The sequence below is a fragment of the Neophocaena asiaeorientalis genome, unplaced genomic scaffold, assembly GCF_003031525.2.
Source record: "Neophocaena asiaeorientalis asiaeorientalis breed wild unplaced genomic scaffold, Neophocaena_asiaeorientalis_V1.1 scaffold504, whole genome shotgun sequence".
Classification (NCBI taxonomy): domain Eukaryota; kingdom Metazoa; phylum Chordata; class Mammalia; order Artiodactyla; family Phocoenidae; genus Neophocaena; species Neophocaena asiaeorientalis.
Genome location: NW_020174438.1, coordinates 1,548,917 through 1,567,761, shown reverse-complemented (window position 1 = coordinate 1,567,761; position 18,845 = coordinate 1,548,917). Strand labels below are relative to the sequence as shown.

General features: G+C 35.9%; 1 protein-coding gene across 7 annotated transcripts in view; it reads right to left on the bottom strand.

The window, feature by feature from the left end:
• BTBD10 (BTB domain containing 10) overlaps nucleotides 1-18,845 on the bottom strand; it is a 67,459-nt gene that overhangs the window by 38,983 nt on the left and 9,631 nt on the right. For 3 of the 7 annotated variants that reach the window (XM_024757112.1, XM_024757114.1, XM_024757113.1), the window contains exon 2: nucleotides 1,855-2,012. The exons of 3 other annotated variants lie outside the window; for them this stretch is intronic. In XM_024757112.1, coding sequence (XP_024612880.1) covers nucleotides 1,855-1,955 — 101 coding nt within the window. In that variant the 5' untranslated portion in view covers nucleotides 1,956-2,012. The remainder of the gene's footprint in view (nucleotides 1-1,854; nucleotides 2,013-18,845) is intronic. One more of the 7 variants, XM_024757115.1, reaches the window with a different exon arrangement.

Genomic DNA, 18,845 nt, shown 5'->3' with positions numbered 1-18,845 from the left:
TCCATGATGGTACCCTGACGAACTGCTTAATCTCTCCTGAACTGAGCACAGGTTCTCAAGAATACTTGCTGCTGTTAGTTTTTAATTCCGCTCAATTAATTTACTATTAATTCAAAAGCTACCATTTTAAAAAAGTCAAATTGAATATATTTTTAAAGCATCTGAAGTTACATGTTCGTAAGTTCATAGGAACAAGAGGTCCCAAAAAGTAAACTGTTTTCCCTTGGGAAGTTTTTCCATGAATGAGGTTAAGATAAGATCAAAGGATTTCACGGTCTTTCCATTAAAAAAAAAAAAAAAAAAAAAAAAAAAATAAAAAAAAAAAAAAAAAAAAAAAAAAAATCAATACATTGGTATTCATTTACTTCTCTAATATTTTTCACTTAAACAACCAATACTACTGCAATCTTTTTTAAAAAGAGCACCAAAAAGATACTGATGCTATAGAAATCAAGAAGAGCTATGATAACTGTTTTTACTGAAGTAAAATAACAGCAATTTAAAAGTACTGTTTTTTAATAAATTTTTCCCATTGTATGCCCACAGCTTTCATAAAGCAAACAATAGTTTATTTTCACCTTGTCACGACTTCATATACAACAAAGTCTTGTACATCAGTAGAAAAATATTAAGAACTAGCAAGGATAAGATATAATTCACCTGAAAAAATGTATATAACATCAGATATAAATAAAGTCCCATATTTAATGAGATAAAACCAATATCTCTTTAATCTCAAAGACAAAATAAATATCCATGTAAAACAGGATGGAGAAAAAGAACTAGAGCACCAATTGAAGGACACACACACACACAAACACACCAAAAAAACAAATAAACCAAAAAACACACCACTAGTGTGTACTTATAAATAAAAAAAGTCAACTTGGCATCTTCATTTTAGACCTCACCACATTAAAAGTCCACAATAAAGGTACACATCTTGTCAGGAGACTTAAACAGTACTAGTCACTCATATTTTCTAGCCATGTATGTAACTTAATAAAAGTAGCTGAATCATTTCTTTAAAATTACAAAAAGGATTTCAGTATCACGGCATGTTTTTATTCTTTTTCAATAAAGCTGGTATTAGTTATCAGTGATCAGGAGAATTTTACATTCAAGTAAGTTAAACGTTCAATAATATCCCCTAAGTAAATGTTCATAAAGCACAACTCTCTATGAAAACATGCTTACATACCCGCATTATGTGAGGTTTATGAGGTGTCAACATCTTAAAATATCAGATCATAAAGTGTTCTAAAAGAGGTGTTCCCCATAAGTCACATAGCACAAAATGAAAGCTTTAAAAATAATGTATAAATGGGCTGAAACTTTTCAACTGAATTTCATTTAATGCAGCAAACTTTAAATGAACCAGGCGAGTCACTGATGGACTGATTTTACTATTAGGATCACAATGATAACACAACATAATTTCACATAGTTAAAAATGTACAGAGGCACAGACTGACAAAAGCCTATAAATTATCATACACAATGTATTTAGAGCACAAAATAAATTCGTATTAGAGAGTTTTAAATACAAAGAGTTAACCTGACTTGCCAGACTTCCCAGTTAAATTAACTATAGCATTTATTCATGGGGTCAACTAAGGATATTTTAGCATTATTTAGAAACAGAAATTAAAATTCATATAAATACAAATATAAGAAAATTAAAATGAAAAATTGTTTCCCTCAAAGTTATTTAAGGAGAAATGCAAACATTCATATATTTTGTAAACCGGCTCCCACCCTGACAGGACTTGGCCACACCAAATGCAGTTTGATTCTTCATAAAAATCAGTTTTAGCAGAGCTTTGACATGTGAAATACATATTTTCTACCTACCTTGAATGTTTATAAAGTTTACGAGGTCTACTATGCAATTTCCGATCCCAATTCTCTGGATCACTGGAGTTACTGTCATAAGGATGAGGCCGTCCTGCCATCCCACTTCAAGCTTCCTCACACTACTGCTCTGAAAGCACACATGAAGCACCCATAACCTACATAAAAGAGTAGTGTTGACCTTTAAATCTATTCCATGCAGAGTAAGTCACAGAATTTTGTATCCTTTCTGACATTACTGTGACATTTTTTAAAGTGATGAACAGGATTATAAAACATCAGACACACAAAATGCCACAAATCAGATTAAAATAAACACCAAAAGCCTTTTTAGGTACTTTTCATTTGATTATTCAATTAAATTTGTTACTCCTATACAACATTTTAATAATATCTTATTTGTATTTAGTAAACATACTTATTGACGTTTGGGTACCTCATGTTTCCAAACATCAATACAGAACCAAAAGAGACAAAAACAACTCCACAGAATGATTCTTTCAGACAAAATTTCATTTGGAACACATTTTTTAATTACTAAAATTTTAAGATACTTAACAAAGCATCTAGTAAGACCAGATAACAATGTTGTTATTTCTTTAACCAAGTTAAAGACCATGAATAGAAATTTAATATTTGTTCAAAACTAAAAGTATGCAAACATCCTGATGTTTCCTTATAGTGCAATTATCAAAAAACATTTTATCAATATGATTCATGTATTTTATGCCTTTTCATATGTCAGGCTTATGACTGTTAGTTCTACTACAGTCCTGTAAAATTATAGAACTCACTTAACAACAGCTTTACGAAATACCTGAACTAAGCACTTTAAAGTATATTCACTACTCAATTTAATCTTCACAATCAACTTACAAGGTAGGTATTATACTCCCCATGTACAGAATAGAAAACAGTCTGAGAAGGTTAGTAACTTTGCCAAAGGTCACAATGTTGGTCAAGAGCAGGATTATAAAGAACAATGAGAATTTATTACAATATAGCATGAAGTCTTGATCTTGAAAAATGCTCAGACTGGAGTATTCTGTTTAGAAACAGTAGGTCAGATTTGACTTTTAGAGATTGCAAACACCAAAAGAAAAAACAAATGAGGTTAAACAATTTGAACAGTTATGTAAACTGGATTAGAACCCAGGTTTCCTGACACTCACTTCTGTATACTTTTCCAAGCCAGATTTGATAGAGGGAAGTGAGGAGGGATTTATGCATTAAGGTCAAAGGGATGAGAGGTAATGGGATGGATGCCTACATTCTCCATCCAAAAAAAAAGTCAAAGGGAATCCAGAATTGAGAAAATACTGTACCTCAATGAATTGTATAGATTATGCCAGTACAATTTCACCAAAAAATGCCAAAGATAAACTCATGAAAATTGTGAGTCTATCTCAGAGCTCATTAAAAGAAACACTTTTATTTTAGAGAAACTATTTTGCTACTTTAGAATTTTTTTCTTAATAGTTAACTTAGTACTTTCTTTCCAAAAACAACTGAAAAATCTAATAATAAATTAACATTTTAATATAATAAATATGTAAATAAGTAGCTCAAAGAGTGAAATAAAAATAATAAAGGGGGAAGGAGGAGAACTGTACAATGGCTAATTCAAATTCCTTAGCAAATGATGCAGTTTATTTGCTGAATACTGGAAAAGGAAACCTTTCCTTAAGGATCGCTGAATGACTGATTAAAAATCAGTCAGATGTTAAATGAACATAAAAACCACAAATTGTTATGAAAACAAATAAAATCTCAATTTCATTTAATTAGAAAAATAAAAATATATTTACTAAATAAGAAACCCTTTAAAACTTCAATTTGGTATTATAGCTAGTTATCTGTCTTGAAAAGATGAGGCAGAAGAGAAGGGTGAAAAAGAACAAATCAGAGAGACAAAGCAGGAAGTCAGATAGGAAAAAATGGGCACAGACCAAGAGAGACCCAAAAGGTAAAAAAGAATAGTAGGGAAAACTGATAAGGAGGGAAATGAAAGATGTAGAGGCTTAGCAGGTTATGTAGAATGAGATTTAGAGCATTTTCTCCTTACTGGATAGGTCTCCCAATAAGCTATTTCAGGCATTAGCATTTCCTTAAAGGGCACATTAGCTCCTAACCCTTAACTGTAAGACACACCCTTCAGGAAACCCACAGAAGGCCACTGAGTAAAGAATAATCCTAAACCATGGGAGACAGTGACTAAAAAAATACAACCACAAGGAATGAATAAGGTAAATTCCAATTCATATTTTCCACTATTTTACAGTGGGTGGCACATATCTAGTAGCTGGGAAATATCAGTATGAATTCCTAATCAATCCTACTGAAATTAACAACATGTACATTATAGCCAGCCACAAGAAAGTAAAGAATGTTCAGATGAAGGCTATCAAAAAAGTCAACTGGAAAATCATGTTTACATTTCACTTGTCAATAAAACTTGAGTATCACCATGTGAAGGATTTCACCCCACTCCTCACTCCCAACAGCAAGGGTACAAACAAAAAAGAAGTGAAATTCAAGTTAAGGTAGCTGGAAAAAATATGCCTGTGTTTGCCTACACATGCTAGCACATTTTTAAATGCTAGATTTAACTACAAACAAATAAAAAGCAAATGACACACATTATATACTATTTTGAAACACCTAATGATCTTCTATATTTTTAACCAATCTCTACGCCATACTCAGTGACATTATATTAATCTTATTTCACTCACTCACTCATTTATTCATTCATTCATTCATGTACTTATTGAACAGCTAATATAACATGCCAAGAAATTTACAGATGCTAAAAGCAAGTTGGATGTCATTCTTCTGCTCAAAAAAACTCACCCTAGCATGGGAAGAAAAGACTCCACTAACAGCTCTATACCACTTACTCGTGTATCTCTCCTACCTGGGTAGTCTTGCATTGTTACCCCACCCTCAAACCCCATATCCTGGGTGTTCTTTGGGATTCCATCTTCATCTGCTGGGTCCAGGGAGACAGCAAAGAAATAGGATCAAACCCTTGAGAACACCAGGTTTTACACATAACATACAATGAATCAAAAATCTTTTTTTTTTTTCAAAAATCTTGAAGTCATCCTTGACCTCTCCTTTCCCAACATCAAGTCTAACTTCAAATTTTTCTTTTGACTCCTTCTCTTCCTTATCAATCATAAGGCTGCTGTCTTCATTTAAACCCTTAATAGCTAAGAATAAGCCTCTTACTTGACCTCTTTACCCCATTCAATTCCATATTAGCTCTGCTATAATCAGAATTATCTTTCTAAAAACTTTTAATGGCTCTTCATTTCCTGATCTAAACTCCATACCATAAAAAGTTCTTCAAAATCTGACACTTGGATCCCCAATGTCTACTTTATATTAGGCAAATTAAAGATCTGGTTTGGATCTTGTAATCACCAAAAAATAATTTCTGGATTACTGGAAACAAAGTTCTTAGACAATATGTAACAATTCATTACTAATATTTTTAGGCATGACAGAAGTAATGTAAATTCTAAATAATCTAGAAATAATCCATACAGAGGCTGGAACAATTGGGCCTATTGGCTAGAGACATACATTCAGGAAACTGCCAAAAGTCAATTGGGAAAGAGGGCGTCGATTGCTTCTCCTTCTCTTGGATATTACTACCTTTAAAACAGGAGGGGGGTGGGGGTAGGAAGAGACAGAATCTTCAAGACTACAGTATCATAAGTAAGTGCTCCCGGGGACACTATTTCCAGGCACTATTAATTAATGGCAATGACCCAAAGAAGAGCTTAAAAAAAAAAAAGGACAGTATCCAGAGACAATTTATGCTGTCCTTCCTGTTATCAATGTGCTAGGAAGATTACATACTTTCTCCTATTTAAAGCTCAAAACAATACAATATTACTATCCTGTTTCATAGATGAGGAAATCTTAGGGCTAAGATGAGAATCCCAGTCTAACTGAAAGCCCGTATTCCTTCCATACTGTAGCAAGTACACAGAAATTCATATATTTGCTCCTTATTGCCAACAGATGTCACTTTTTTTTTTTGCGGAGCACAGGCTCCGGACGTGCAGGCTCAGCGGCCATGGCTCACGGGCCCAGCCGCTCCGCGGCATGTGGGATCTTCCCGGACAGGGGCACGAACCCGTGTCCCCTGCATCAGCAGGCGGACTCTCAACCACTGTGCCACCAGGGAAGCCCCAGATGTCACTTTTAAACACAGCCATCTTGTGGCTTTGTGCAAACTACTGAGATCTCATTCTAAATAGTGTCATTACACAAGAGCTTTTCTGTTAATTGAAATTATTTTTATCTCTCAAACTTGGCAAACAAAGTGTGTGGTAGTTACTGGAGAGAAAGACCTGATAGAGAGGGAAGAGAGTGAATAGAACAGAATCACATAGTGATACCAGGGCTAGACACCAAGGACTGCCTTCAGCTGCATAGAAAGCCAAATACCCAGAGGTGGGAATGGGAAAGACTGACCAAGAGGTAGTCAAGAAGGCACCTGAGCTAGCAAAATGTCCTAAGGTAACCTTTCCTATATGGAAAAGACCAAAAGCAGCGATAGCCCCCCAGGGCAAATGAATCGCTCGAGATCGGCAGACTAAAAGAGCAAACACCTGAATGCTAGGGGTCTAGATGTAGGAAGAATTTCTGAAGGGCCAGAAACTTGAGGGATCATTTGATGAGCTTCTCTCCTTATAGGCATAAAAGAGAGACTGTACCAGCTTGAAGACACAAAATACATGATATACATATAACTGTGAAAGAAAAAGAACAAGAGGAAGCAGCTTTTAAAAGGAACCAGAGGGATGAAAAGGAACCTCCCGCAAACACAGCCGAGAGAATTGATCATGTGAGCCTCATACAGATAACAATTATTTAAATTTGGATTAAAAAAATTTTTAATTGTTTTATAGCATTTTTTGGAAAGTGTCTCAAAGCATACAGTAGTAAAAAAAAGAGCTTACTCTTTTTTTTTTTTTTTGGCGGTACGCGGGCCTCTCACTGTTGTGGCCTCTCCCGTTGCAGAGCACAGGCTCCAGACGCGCAGGCTCAGTGGCCATGGCTCACAGGCCCAGCCGCTCTGCAGCATGTGGGATCTTCCCGGACCAGGGCACGAACCCACGTCCCCTGCATCGGCAGGCAGACTCTCAACCACTGCACCACCAGGGAAGCCCAAAAGAGGTTACTCTTGAAAAACTCCAACTGGAAGGGTACAGAACCATGAGATCAGCTTGAAGTTTTTATGCTGAGAGCCCTCCCCACCCCCTACAAATACGGTGAAGGCAGGCACACAGCTCAAAGTGGTAGAGAAAATAATTCAGGGCTGGAAGTGCAGCTGGAAATTTAAGGCAGACATACTGGGAATGAAAGAACCACAGAAGCGTAAAAATCTGAGCATAAACTCTGCTCAGTTAAATTACACACGCATGGGGGGAGACCCCAGGTAGCCCCTATGGTGGATTACAGAAGAACTGAAAGCTACATGGCGTAAGATCTATGAGTTTGATGCTTTTTAAACTGAATGTATTCCCCAACCATACAGCCCAAGCAGCAGAAAGCTGAAGCCCTTACTGGCTTGGGATGTCAGAGAGCAGAGACCACTACTGAAAGACAAAATAGATACTAGGAGGGAATCCCCAGAAGTAGAGGAACCACAAGGCAGATCAGCTCCAAAATCTGGGTATAATCTCTGCCCCAATTTTTGGCTGACCACCAAATTACACAGGTGCAAGAGAACCCTAACCCTTACCCCACTCCCCAGGAGACCAAGCTAAAAAAACAAGTAGCTGGAAGAAAAGAACTGAGCACAGATATCAGCTGTCTCATACTGTGTAGGAAACAAAGTATGCAGATTGAGTCCAGGCAAGTTAATGGTCCACTAGAACAAAAAACCCCTGGGTTTCCCTGGTGGCACAGTGGTTAAGAATCCTCCTGCCAATGCAGGGGACACAGGTTGAAGACCTGGTCCGGGAAGATCCCACATGCCGCAGAGCAACTAAGCCCATGTGCCACAACTACTGAGCCTGCGCTCTAGAGCCCGTAAGCCACAACTACTGAGCCCGTGTGCCACAACTACTGAAGCCCGCGCACCTAGAGCCTGTACTCCACAACAAGAGAGGCCACCACAATGAGAAGCCCACGTGCCGCAACGAAGAGTACCCCACCACTCGCTGCAACTAGGGAAAGCCTGTGCACAGTAAGACCCAATGCAGCCAAAAATAAATAAATAAAATAAAATTTTAAAATATATATTTAAAAAAAAAAACCCTGACAATCCTCACAAGAACACCAAAAATTTCAACCAAAAATTACGAGATCCAAAGAAACAAGACAGTAAAAAGGCAGTCAATGGAAACTGACTCCAAGTAGGTCCAGATGTAGGATTTAGCAAATAAGGACTTCAAAGCACATATTATAAATATACTTAAACAATTATAGGAAAGTATATTCAAAGCATAAAACAAGAAAATGGTCTTAATGAGTGGCAGAAAGGGAATCTCAATAGAGAAGTGAAAACAAAAAATGAAAACTCAGCTCTAGCTGAAAAGAACTAAAATGAAAAATCCATTAGATGGGCACAATAGCAGATGGAATGACCAAAAAACAAAAAAACAAGGAACTTGAAAATAGAGTATCAGAAATGACCCAACCCATTGAATAAAGAGAAAGATTAAAGAAAAACAACAGCTCTGCAGACACAGATGGGACAGCATCTAATGATACAACATGTAAGTAACTGGAGTCACTACTAATACACTCAACAAAATGGAATCTCAAAAGCATTATGATAAGTGAAAGAAGCAAGACTTAAAGGTTCCATACCATATGATTTCGTTCATATAACATTGTCAGAAGGACAAAACTGTAGGGATTACAGATAGAGCAGCAAGAGGTTAGAGCTGGGGTAATAGCACAAGGTAATTTTGGGGGGTGATGGAACTATCTGTATCTGGATTGTGGTGGTGGTGGTAGTTACACAATTGTATGCCTCTGTCCAAACTCCTAAGAACGGTATACCAGAAAGAGAATTTTATGGCACTGAAATTTAAAAAGAAAAAAACAGCAGCAGAGATGTTTAATAAATATTTACAAATGTCAAACATGTTAGCATGACATAATTAAAGCATTTTTGGATCAAAACCCCCACATCACACTGCCCCCCTTACCATCCCAAGCATACTTAATCCACAGCCACCCTCCCACTGCCATAAATGACACACACACATTTTTGATCATGAAAACTGGTGAGAATTTTTCTACTTCTGCCACAATAGTAAGTGACTTAGAGAAAAGGTTTCAGAATCAGATAAAACTAAGTTGTATGACTTTGTACAAGCTTCTTAACCTCTAAGACCTCAATTTCCTTAAATGTGAAATGAAAATAATACAATTCTCATTACCATTATTTTATCTATTACTAATATAACTGCCAATCAAATTATTATAAAGAATAAATAAGACAGGACACCTTATATAATAACACAGTGCTGGGCACATTGCTGACTTTCTCTAGTAGACTACCAAATACAAATTTTGCATAATATTTCATTAGTTCATTTATAACTTTCCATTTGCCTTTTGAGATCACCAGAGACGACAAGAATTCCTAGACAGTCGCTCAACATTTATTGAGCATCTATAATGTGCTAGATGGCTGGAATAAAAAGGTGAATATGATATTATCCATGTCCTCATTTAAATAATAATTATAAAATAATCACAACACAGGGAACAGGGGAAGAATGATTGAGGATACAATTTCTACTCATTTTGAGTTTTCCCAATTTCTCCAAGGTACACCTGACCCTCCCCTGTTCTACTGAACATTAAAATTTCCTTAGACTTTTACAGGGTCATCAAAGAGCCATGTACTTTGAACACAATAGCTGGCAACAGTTTCAGTAGCTAAATCAAAACCTTATGTCATCGGACTTCGCTGGTGGCACAGTGGTTAAGAATCCGCCTGCCAACGCAGGGGACACAAGTTTGAGCCCTATTCCGGGAAGATCACACATGCCGCAGAGCAACTAAGCCAACAAGCCACAACTACTGAGCCTGCATGCCTAGAGCCCGTGCTCCGCAACAAGAGAAGCCACCGCAATGAGAAGCCCCCACACCACAATGAAGAGTAGCCCCCACTCACCGCAACCAGAGAAAGACCTCACGCAGTGGCGAGGACCCAACACAGCCATACATACATACATACATAAATTAATTAATTTAAAAAAACCCTTAGGTCATTCCTATAGTAACTATGATGTAAAACAAATATTTCACTCAGCTTAAAAGTAAATTTTAATCTCTGGAAGAACAGACAAATCATCCTAGTTTCTAACCTCTCTGAAAACTCCTTCAGTTATTTTTATCAGAATATTCTTGCAGTATCCGAGAAGCTTAAATTTTTTATATTTTTTCTCTCATTTGGACATAACAACCTCCTTTCTACATAACAAATTACCACAAACCCAGTGGTTTACAATACCATATACTATCTTAGTTTCTGTGGGTTAGGAATCCAGCATAGTTTAGCTGGGTCCTCTACAAGGCTACATCAAGGTGTCAACCATAATTACATCCTCATTTGGAGGCTCAACTGGGGAAGGATCCACTTCCAAGGTTACTGAGATTGTAACAATTCATTTCCTTATGGCAGTAGGATTCAAAGCCAATGATGTAGATAGTCAGTCTGCTAGCCAAATGGAGTCTTATGTAAGATAACTAGGAAAGTAACATTCCATTACCTTTAGCATATTCTTTTCGTTAGAAGGAAGTCACAAATTCTGCTCACACTCAAGGCGAGGGGATTATACAAAGGCATGAACACCAGGAGGCAGGGATCATGGGAACTACTTTAGGGTCTATCTTATTGTCCAACACATTCTGCCTAGGTACGTCACTGAAAGTTTAAGATTCTGCTCAGCCCTTGTTCTAATTATACATACCACTATACTAACACACACACACACAACACATACATCTCTTTTATCTCCTTGACTTCACAGCACTACTTGTCACAGCAAAAACCTAGAACCAATCTAAATGTTCCCCAGAAATGAATTGGTTAAAAATTTCCACAGTATCATGCAACCAGTAAAAATGAGATACATACTGATAAGAAAAACATTCCAAGATATAACGTTATGCTAAAAAGCATAGTACAGATATGTATTATGTACTCCAATATATTTTAAAAATATGTATGCAAACACTCATCAATGTTTTTATATGTTTTTTTAAATGTCTAGAAATAACACATAAAACTTCTAACTAGTTGCCTCTGAGGAAAGGCTGAAATGAGAGAAAGACTTACTTTTCATTGTATCTCTTATACTATTTGAATATACCATACATTGTTTTCATAATTGGGAAGTGGGGGGCTACAGTTAAGTATTTGGAAATGGCTTTGTTATCAAATTTTTCTTCCTTGTTTAATTTTACTGCTTACCTATAGTTTTGTTTTTTGTTTCTGATTGCTTAAATATGGTCAATACATATAGTAGGGGAGGAAAAATATCTTTTTCCCCTACCCTTCTAAATTTTCAACTGGGATCCTTGTAACAAGACATATTAACAAGAGAAAAGCATACATGTTTATTTAATGTAAACTTTACTCAACACTGGAGCCTTCATAAGCAATGAAGGCCCGAAGAAACAAACCTGAGTGTTCCTATGCCAAGTTTGATGAAGACTGGAATATCGTGGAAAGAGTATAGTAAATTGACAAAAACTTACTAGCATTATCTCTCGTTCAGATTTCTATGTTCCTTCACCTTTGGAGCTAAAGATGCTCCTTTCCTCTAGGTTTAGGGACACCTCTCATGAGGGTTTTAATGACCTGCTTTAGAGGCAGGTCAGAAAGTTCCTCCAGCACATGCTGTTGCTCTAATTCCTTCTGCTTAAAATATTCAATATGTGAAGGTGCCATACTTTGGGGTAGCATGTTCTGAACTCCATCATTATGCATTGGTAGAATATTTTTCTGCCACATGTCTTCCCTTAAACTGTAAGACTCCTTGAGGGCAAGAACAAAGGATAACTCATGTGTGTTCCCACAGCTTGGTATACACGCTATATGTAAACTTTTACAAAATGTTCTCATTAATAAAATTAAGATGAAAGAAACCAAAGGGCACTTCATTTAACAGAATACACTAGAGAAGAGGAAATGCAAGTTATGAAGATTTATAGGGAGTCTTTAACTTAGTTGCTTGTCTTTAAAAAGAATAATATTGTATAATCATACCCACCAATCATGTGAATCTCATCCTCAAACGAGCAAAAAGTATCTAATGCTAATACTTGCTCTTAGGAACTATACACTAAGAAAATGGTGTTAAAAGAGGGAACATAACAAATACCCCTGGAAACATTTTTAAAGATATTATCAAATGACTCCTAATATTCCCCAAAAGATTCCTCAAAGCTGCCTAAATCTCATAGAAGCACTTTCAAATGTCAAGACTTATATTTTTCTTATTTGCTGCAGTTAAAATAAGGCAAGTAAATAAAGCTGAGAACTTTATTCAGGATATTTTTGTATCCTGATTATATCAGTTAGATTATATCTGACTAGATTTTATGTAACTAGTTCCAGGATATCAAATTCAATTGACTTATGCTTTCATTCAAAATCTATTCATTGAGTACTTAGTACCTTTTCAGGCATTTTGCTAACTGCTAGGGATACACTAACAAACAGATTTAATAAAACTGCATGAATTTTCCACTAAAAGTAGGGTACTTTGTCTATTTAAAGGAATTCCTTATCAAATCCACCAAAATGTAAGACTTCCAAAGTCAGCTCATATTCAGCCCTTGATCTTCCAGAGGTGACCTGGAGATAAAATCTCTGAGTTCATTGATTTTATTACTGTTATAGAATTTCTACTGAAATTTTGCTGATTTCTTGTTTAAGACATTAACACTTCAAGAACCATTTCATTTATTCCCCCACCCACCTTAAACAGCTCAATCAATGTTTGAAAATCTTTCCCTATCTTAGGCATTTTCTAAATAACTACATTACATAATTAGCATTATAATGAACTAGATGCTGTTTATAGTGCTAAATTCTTAAAACTCACTAAAAGGCATATATGATTTTTTTAATTTTCTAAAAAAACTTAACGTTTTATTTTCTATGCGTTATGTCCCTATTTTTCCTTTTCTTCTATGACTAACTAGTATTGCCTTCAAAACCGGAAACATCTTAGTTGAAGCAAATCACCTTGACGTAAAATTTAATATAGGCAAATCTCCAATAAGCTGATGAAGTGCCTAAATCAAAGGAGATTACATTCAACTCCTAAGAACCAGCACCCTTTAAACAAAGTCAGACTCAATGTTTTATTTTTTCCTCCATGACCCTTTAAACAAAGTCAGACTCAAACAATGTTTTCTTTTTCCCTCTGAGAGGCTTTTTTAATAAGTTATATTATATTTTTCATATAACTTTTAATATGCTGTTGCATTTTGACCCATTCATTATCCCATTACCTTCCATTCCTTTCAGATTTTTGCTTGTTTACCTGCCCTCAATTCAATAGACTAGAAAAGGCCCTAAGTATGATTCAAGTTCTAGACTGAAGTATTACCCAACAGAACTTTGTCTGATAATGGAAATGTTCTATACGTCTGCACTGTCCAAGAAGTAGCCACTGGCTACATGTAGCTATAAAACACCTGAAATGTACAATTGATGAAATGAATTTTCAATTTTCTATTTTAATTCACTTAAATCTGAATAGCCATATGTGGCTGTTACTACCATATATGATAGAATAATAAGCAATGACCAATACATATCAGAATGGGTTCCTGAACAATAAGCTCAAACCATCCTCCTTTGGAAAGGTTACCAGACTGGTGGTAGGTATGAGATATGCCTCAGCACTAAATGAACTATACCAAAATATGCAGTGAGATTTTTCAAGCAGGATAGAGGTACAGGAGCTAGATGCTAGTATCTAATTCAGGAAGCCTTGGATAATAAGGTGGATTTTCATATACATTTTCTACGCTAATCCATATATCGAGCCTACAAGGCACAAGAGGTATCCTCTATTATATAAAGGTGATCTCTTTTTAAAAACTGAGAAACTGGCTTAAAGGGATTATGTTATTTGCCTATGTCACATAGCTAATAAATAAACTAGGACTCAAATACGTATCTGTACAGTCAAATTCAGTGCTTCTTCCACCATACTATACTGTCTCTCAAGTTTAATACACAACCCATCAAAACGCTATGCCCAGAAAATAAAAAGTGCTAGTGGTCACATTTCAAATCACTAAGAGACAGATAGCTAGATGACAGATTCAAGGTTAGATAGAGAGGTTCTAAAATATTGATCAACTATTTCGGCTGAAGATCCTTTCCTTTCTCACAATATTATCTCTCCCAAATTCCACATTATTAAAAAAAATAAAAGTAGAACACAAAACCATAAAGAATTAAGAAAAAAATATAAATGAACATTTATCTGACTCTCAGAATAAAGAAGGAATTTCTAAGCCTCAAATCAGAGGAAAAAAAATATGAGAAACAGGAACGTGCAGTCAGACACTTTATGCTCACATTTGCAACAAAGACTAGTGAAAATTTCATCAGGGATCAGAATTGGGACTGCAGACCACTTTCAAAAAGCATTAGGTTAGACTACATAAAAATTCAAACTATAAAAGATAAATGAAAAGCTATAAAAATGTATATAACAAATAGATAAGATTTTAATCTTAAATATAAGGAATATTTATAAATCCATATTAAAAAAATCTGAACACTGTGATGGAAAAACACGCAGAGTTCATTAAGTTAGCAATTTACAAAAAGAATACTGGCTGCTAAAAAGGGGAAAAGAGGAAATGTTCAACCTCACTAGTAATATAAGAAACCCAAGTTAAATCTGAGATGTTTAGCTGATCAAATTGTCAAAGATTTCTTGGTTTGTTTTCATGATAACCAGTGATGGCTAAAGAAGAAGGGAAAAGGCTACTCAGGCTTGTGGGAATATAAACTGTAAAACCTGGAGGGTGTCACACATTTTAACACAAGAATCCCACTTTTAAATTTTTATCCTGAGAAATATGTTTATCAAAGAATTTATAGAGGAAGGGGAAGGAGAGGGAAAGGGGGAAGGGGAGGAAGAAGGGAATGTTCATTTTTAAATCTAGTTATGTATTTATTATTTTAATTTCTCAAAATAAAAAATTTAAGTCATTACATACAGAATGATCCCAATTGTGTGTGTGTATGCACGTGTATGTGTATACATGTGTTTATGACTGGAAGCAATTATCATTGGGTCATGAGATTAAGATGCCATTTTCTTCTTTGCTTTTTGGTGACTGTCCCAAATTGCATGCAATACATTGCATGTTCATATTCAGAAAGAAATTACTCCAAATAATCTACTTTTATAAGTAATTTTTCAAAGTACTCATAAAACAATTTCAAAACCAACAAGTATTCAAGGCTACTGTTAAAAAGTATCATTCACTAGGGAAGCAAAGATGATCAAAGATGTCATACCACTCTTATTCTAAAAGATGACACTTTTTCCCTTTCTTAATGTTTTCAATTCAACTAACTTGAGTAGCTGCACATACATATATATAAACAATGCACATACATGTATATAAATAGTACTATGTATATATTACACATACACAAAAAATGAAAACGAAAAAGAGATTGAGTTAAAAAAATAAGTATAAATGGAAGTTTTGCTGTTTTCTTCATATGGTACAATAAATAAGTTTTATCAAACTCAGGTAATGAGGCCTAATCTGCAGTTTAGTTATCTCTTCCAAACACTAGAGTATTAATGATTTTAAAATACTTCCAGTATTACAGTTTTATAACTTCACTAGTCTCTTAATAACTAAATATTCTCTCTTTGAAAAGAGAAACTCAGGCAATTTGGAATATTCAACAAGAAGAAAATAATAGTGTCCCACAGTTACCCATCTTACAGGAACTTCTTTAGGAAAATTCTAAATTAACAAATTAGGAGCCAAAAGGACAGAGCAGACTGCATTGCTTGCTCTCAAGGTGTGAGAAAAATAAAATTCAATCCTGCATTGTATAAAGCAACTGCCCTGAATGAAATAATTACCTTTAAAATAATTCAGCACTATTTGCATGACCATCTAAGAATGAGAAAAGGTAAAAAAACATTTTGTTGCACAATTATGCCCCTGAGATACTTCCTCAGGTATCTGAGCTTTTAAATTTATTTTTAACATAGTCCACAAATAGAAAACTCAGGATAATTTTCTATTCCTCTGCTACCAGCAATGATAGTCAAAGATCTTAAAGAAAAATAATCCAAATTAATAAAAATAAAAAATTTTTAGAGATGTTAACAGTATCCCAATAGACGGTTTTTAAAATGTCATGCCATTTCTCTCTACAATATATTCTCTTTTCTCTGCTGTTCCACCTGGAATTCAAATTACAGAGAATAAAGGAGATGGCCAAGATGGTATAGTAGGAAGACCCTGAACTCATCTCTGTCCACGGACACACCAAAATTACAACTACTTACAGAGCAACTATCTATAAGAACAACCTGAAGATTAGCAGAAAAGATTTTCCAAAACTAAAGATATAAAGGAACCACATGAGACGGGTAGGAGGGGCAGAGACACAGTATTGTCAGGACCCACATCACTCAGTCAGCAACCCACAAATGGGAGGAATATCACAACTGGTCCTCCCCAAGGAGCAATGGGTCCAAGCCCCACAGCAGGTTCCCCAGTCCAAGGGGTTGTGCACCAGGAAACAAACCCCCAGAATGTCTAGCTTTGAAAACAGGAGAGCTTATATTTGGGAGCATGGGAGGTGGGGAAGCGGTGTTAGGAAACAGACTCTGCTCTTAAAGGGAGCACACATAATCTCAACATGCTCCAAGTCCCAGACCAGAGGCAATAGTTTGAAAGGAGCTTGGGCGAGACCCACCTGCTGATCTTAGAGAGCCTCCCAGAGAGGTAGGAGGCAAATGGGACACCCCCTGGGGGAGGAAATGATGGCAACAGCCATTTTGTGGAGCTTGTTCTATCATGATAACACCAGTACAGACAAGCTCCATTTTGGAATCCTCCCTCTAGCTGATTAGTGCCAGGGACCCAACACAACCCACCAATGAGCCAGCACCAGCCCTGTGCCCACCAGACCCTGTAGAGAGCCACACAAGAAGCCTACCCTGCCCTCCAGGAGGCTTGCAGCCACCACATAAGGCACAGCCAACTGGACAGCGGACAGCCCTGCCTACCAGCACAATCACAGTACTCAGCCCCAGCACAACATAAAGGTTCATGCAGCCTACATAAGAGGCACCTCTAGAGCATAGAGCTCTGGTGACCAGAGTGGAGTGTGCTGCTGGGCCCCAAAGGACATCTCCTACATGAGGCCACTTCAAGATCAGGACACATAAGCAGACTACCTAATACACTGAAAGAAATACAGCGATTTGGCCAAATGAGGAGATAGAGGAATATATTCCAAATGAGTGAACAAGACGTATAGCCTCAGAAAAAGAACTAAATGAAGTGAAGACAAACAATCTACCTGATAAAGAGTTCAAGGTAGGTAGTGATCATAAAGATACTCAACAAACTCAGGAGAAGAATGAATGAACATGGTGAGAAGCTGGAAATAGCTGGAAAATACAAAGAAGAACCAAACAGATAGCTGGAAAATACAAAGAAGGACCAAACAGATACAATAAAGTGAAATAAAAAATACACTACAAGAAATCAACAGTACATTAGATCATACAGCAAAACAGATCAGCAATCTGGAAGACAGTACTGGAAATCAACCATGCTGAAGAGAAAAAAACAAAAGAGAATTTTTAAAAATAAGCTTAGTTTAAGAGACCTCTGGGACAACATAAAGCATACTAACATTATAGGGGTCCCAGAAGAAGAGGGAGAGACAGGGGGCAGAGAACTTACTTGAATACATAACAGCTGAAAATTTCCCTAACCTAGGAAAGGAAAAGACATTCAGGTTCAGGAAGCACAGAAAGTCCCAAACAAGATGAACCCAAAGATGTCCACACCAAAACAAATTGTAATTAAAATGGCAAAAGTTAAAGATAGAGAATCTTAAAGGCAGTGAAAGAAAAGCCAACTAGTTACATACAAGGAACTCCGAAATGACTATCAGCTTTTCAGAAGAAGCTGCAGGCCAGAAGTGACTGGCCTGATATATTCAAAGTGATGAAAGAAAAAAACCGAGAACCAAGAATACTCTATCCAGCAAGGTTATCACTCAGATTTGAAGCAGAACAGACTTTTACAGACCAGCAAAACCTAAATGAGGTCAGCATCACTAAACCAGCTTTACAAGAAATGTTGAAAGAACTTCTCTAAACAGAAAGGCCACCACTAGAAATATGAAAATTATGAAAGGAAAAATATCACTTGTAGAGGCAAACATACAGTAAAGGTAATAGATCAACCATTATAAAGCTAATAGGAAGGCTAAAGACAAAAGTAATAATATATATCCATAATAAGACACAACAACAAAAAGATTTTAAACATGATGTGAAAAATATTAAATGTGCAAGGGGTAAAAATTTAGGGTGGTTAGAATCTGTTCAAAATTAAGGGATCTATCAACTTAAAACAATCACATACGTGTGTGTGTGCACACACACGTGCATATAGCTATTTGTTAACCTCATAACCACAAACCTATAATAGATACATACACACACAAAAAAATAAAATTCAAACATAACACTAAAGACAGTCATCAAATCACAAGGGAAGAAAGCAAAAGAAGAGAAGAACTACAAAGAACTACAAAAGCAACCAGCAAAGAATTAAAATGGAAAAAGTATATACCTATCAGTAATTAACGTAAATGGACTAAAGGCTCCAATCAAAAGACAGTGGCTGAACAGATTTTTTTAAAAAAAGAAAAAACCAAAAAAAAAAAAAAAAAAAAAAAAAAAAAAAAA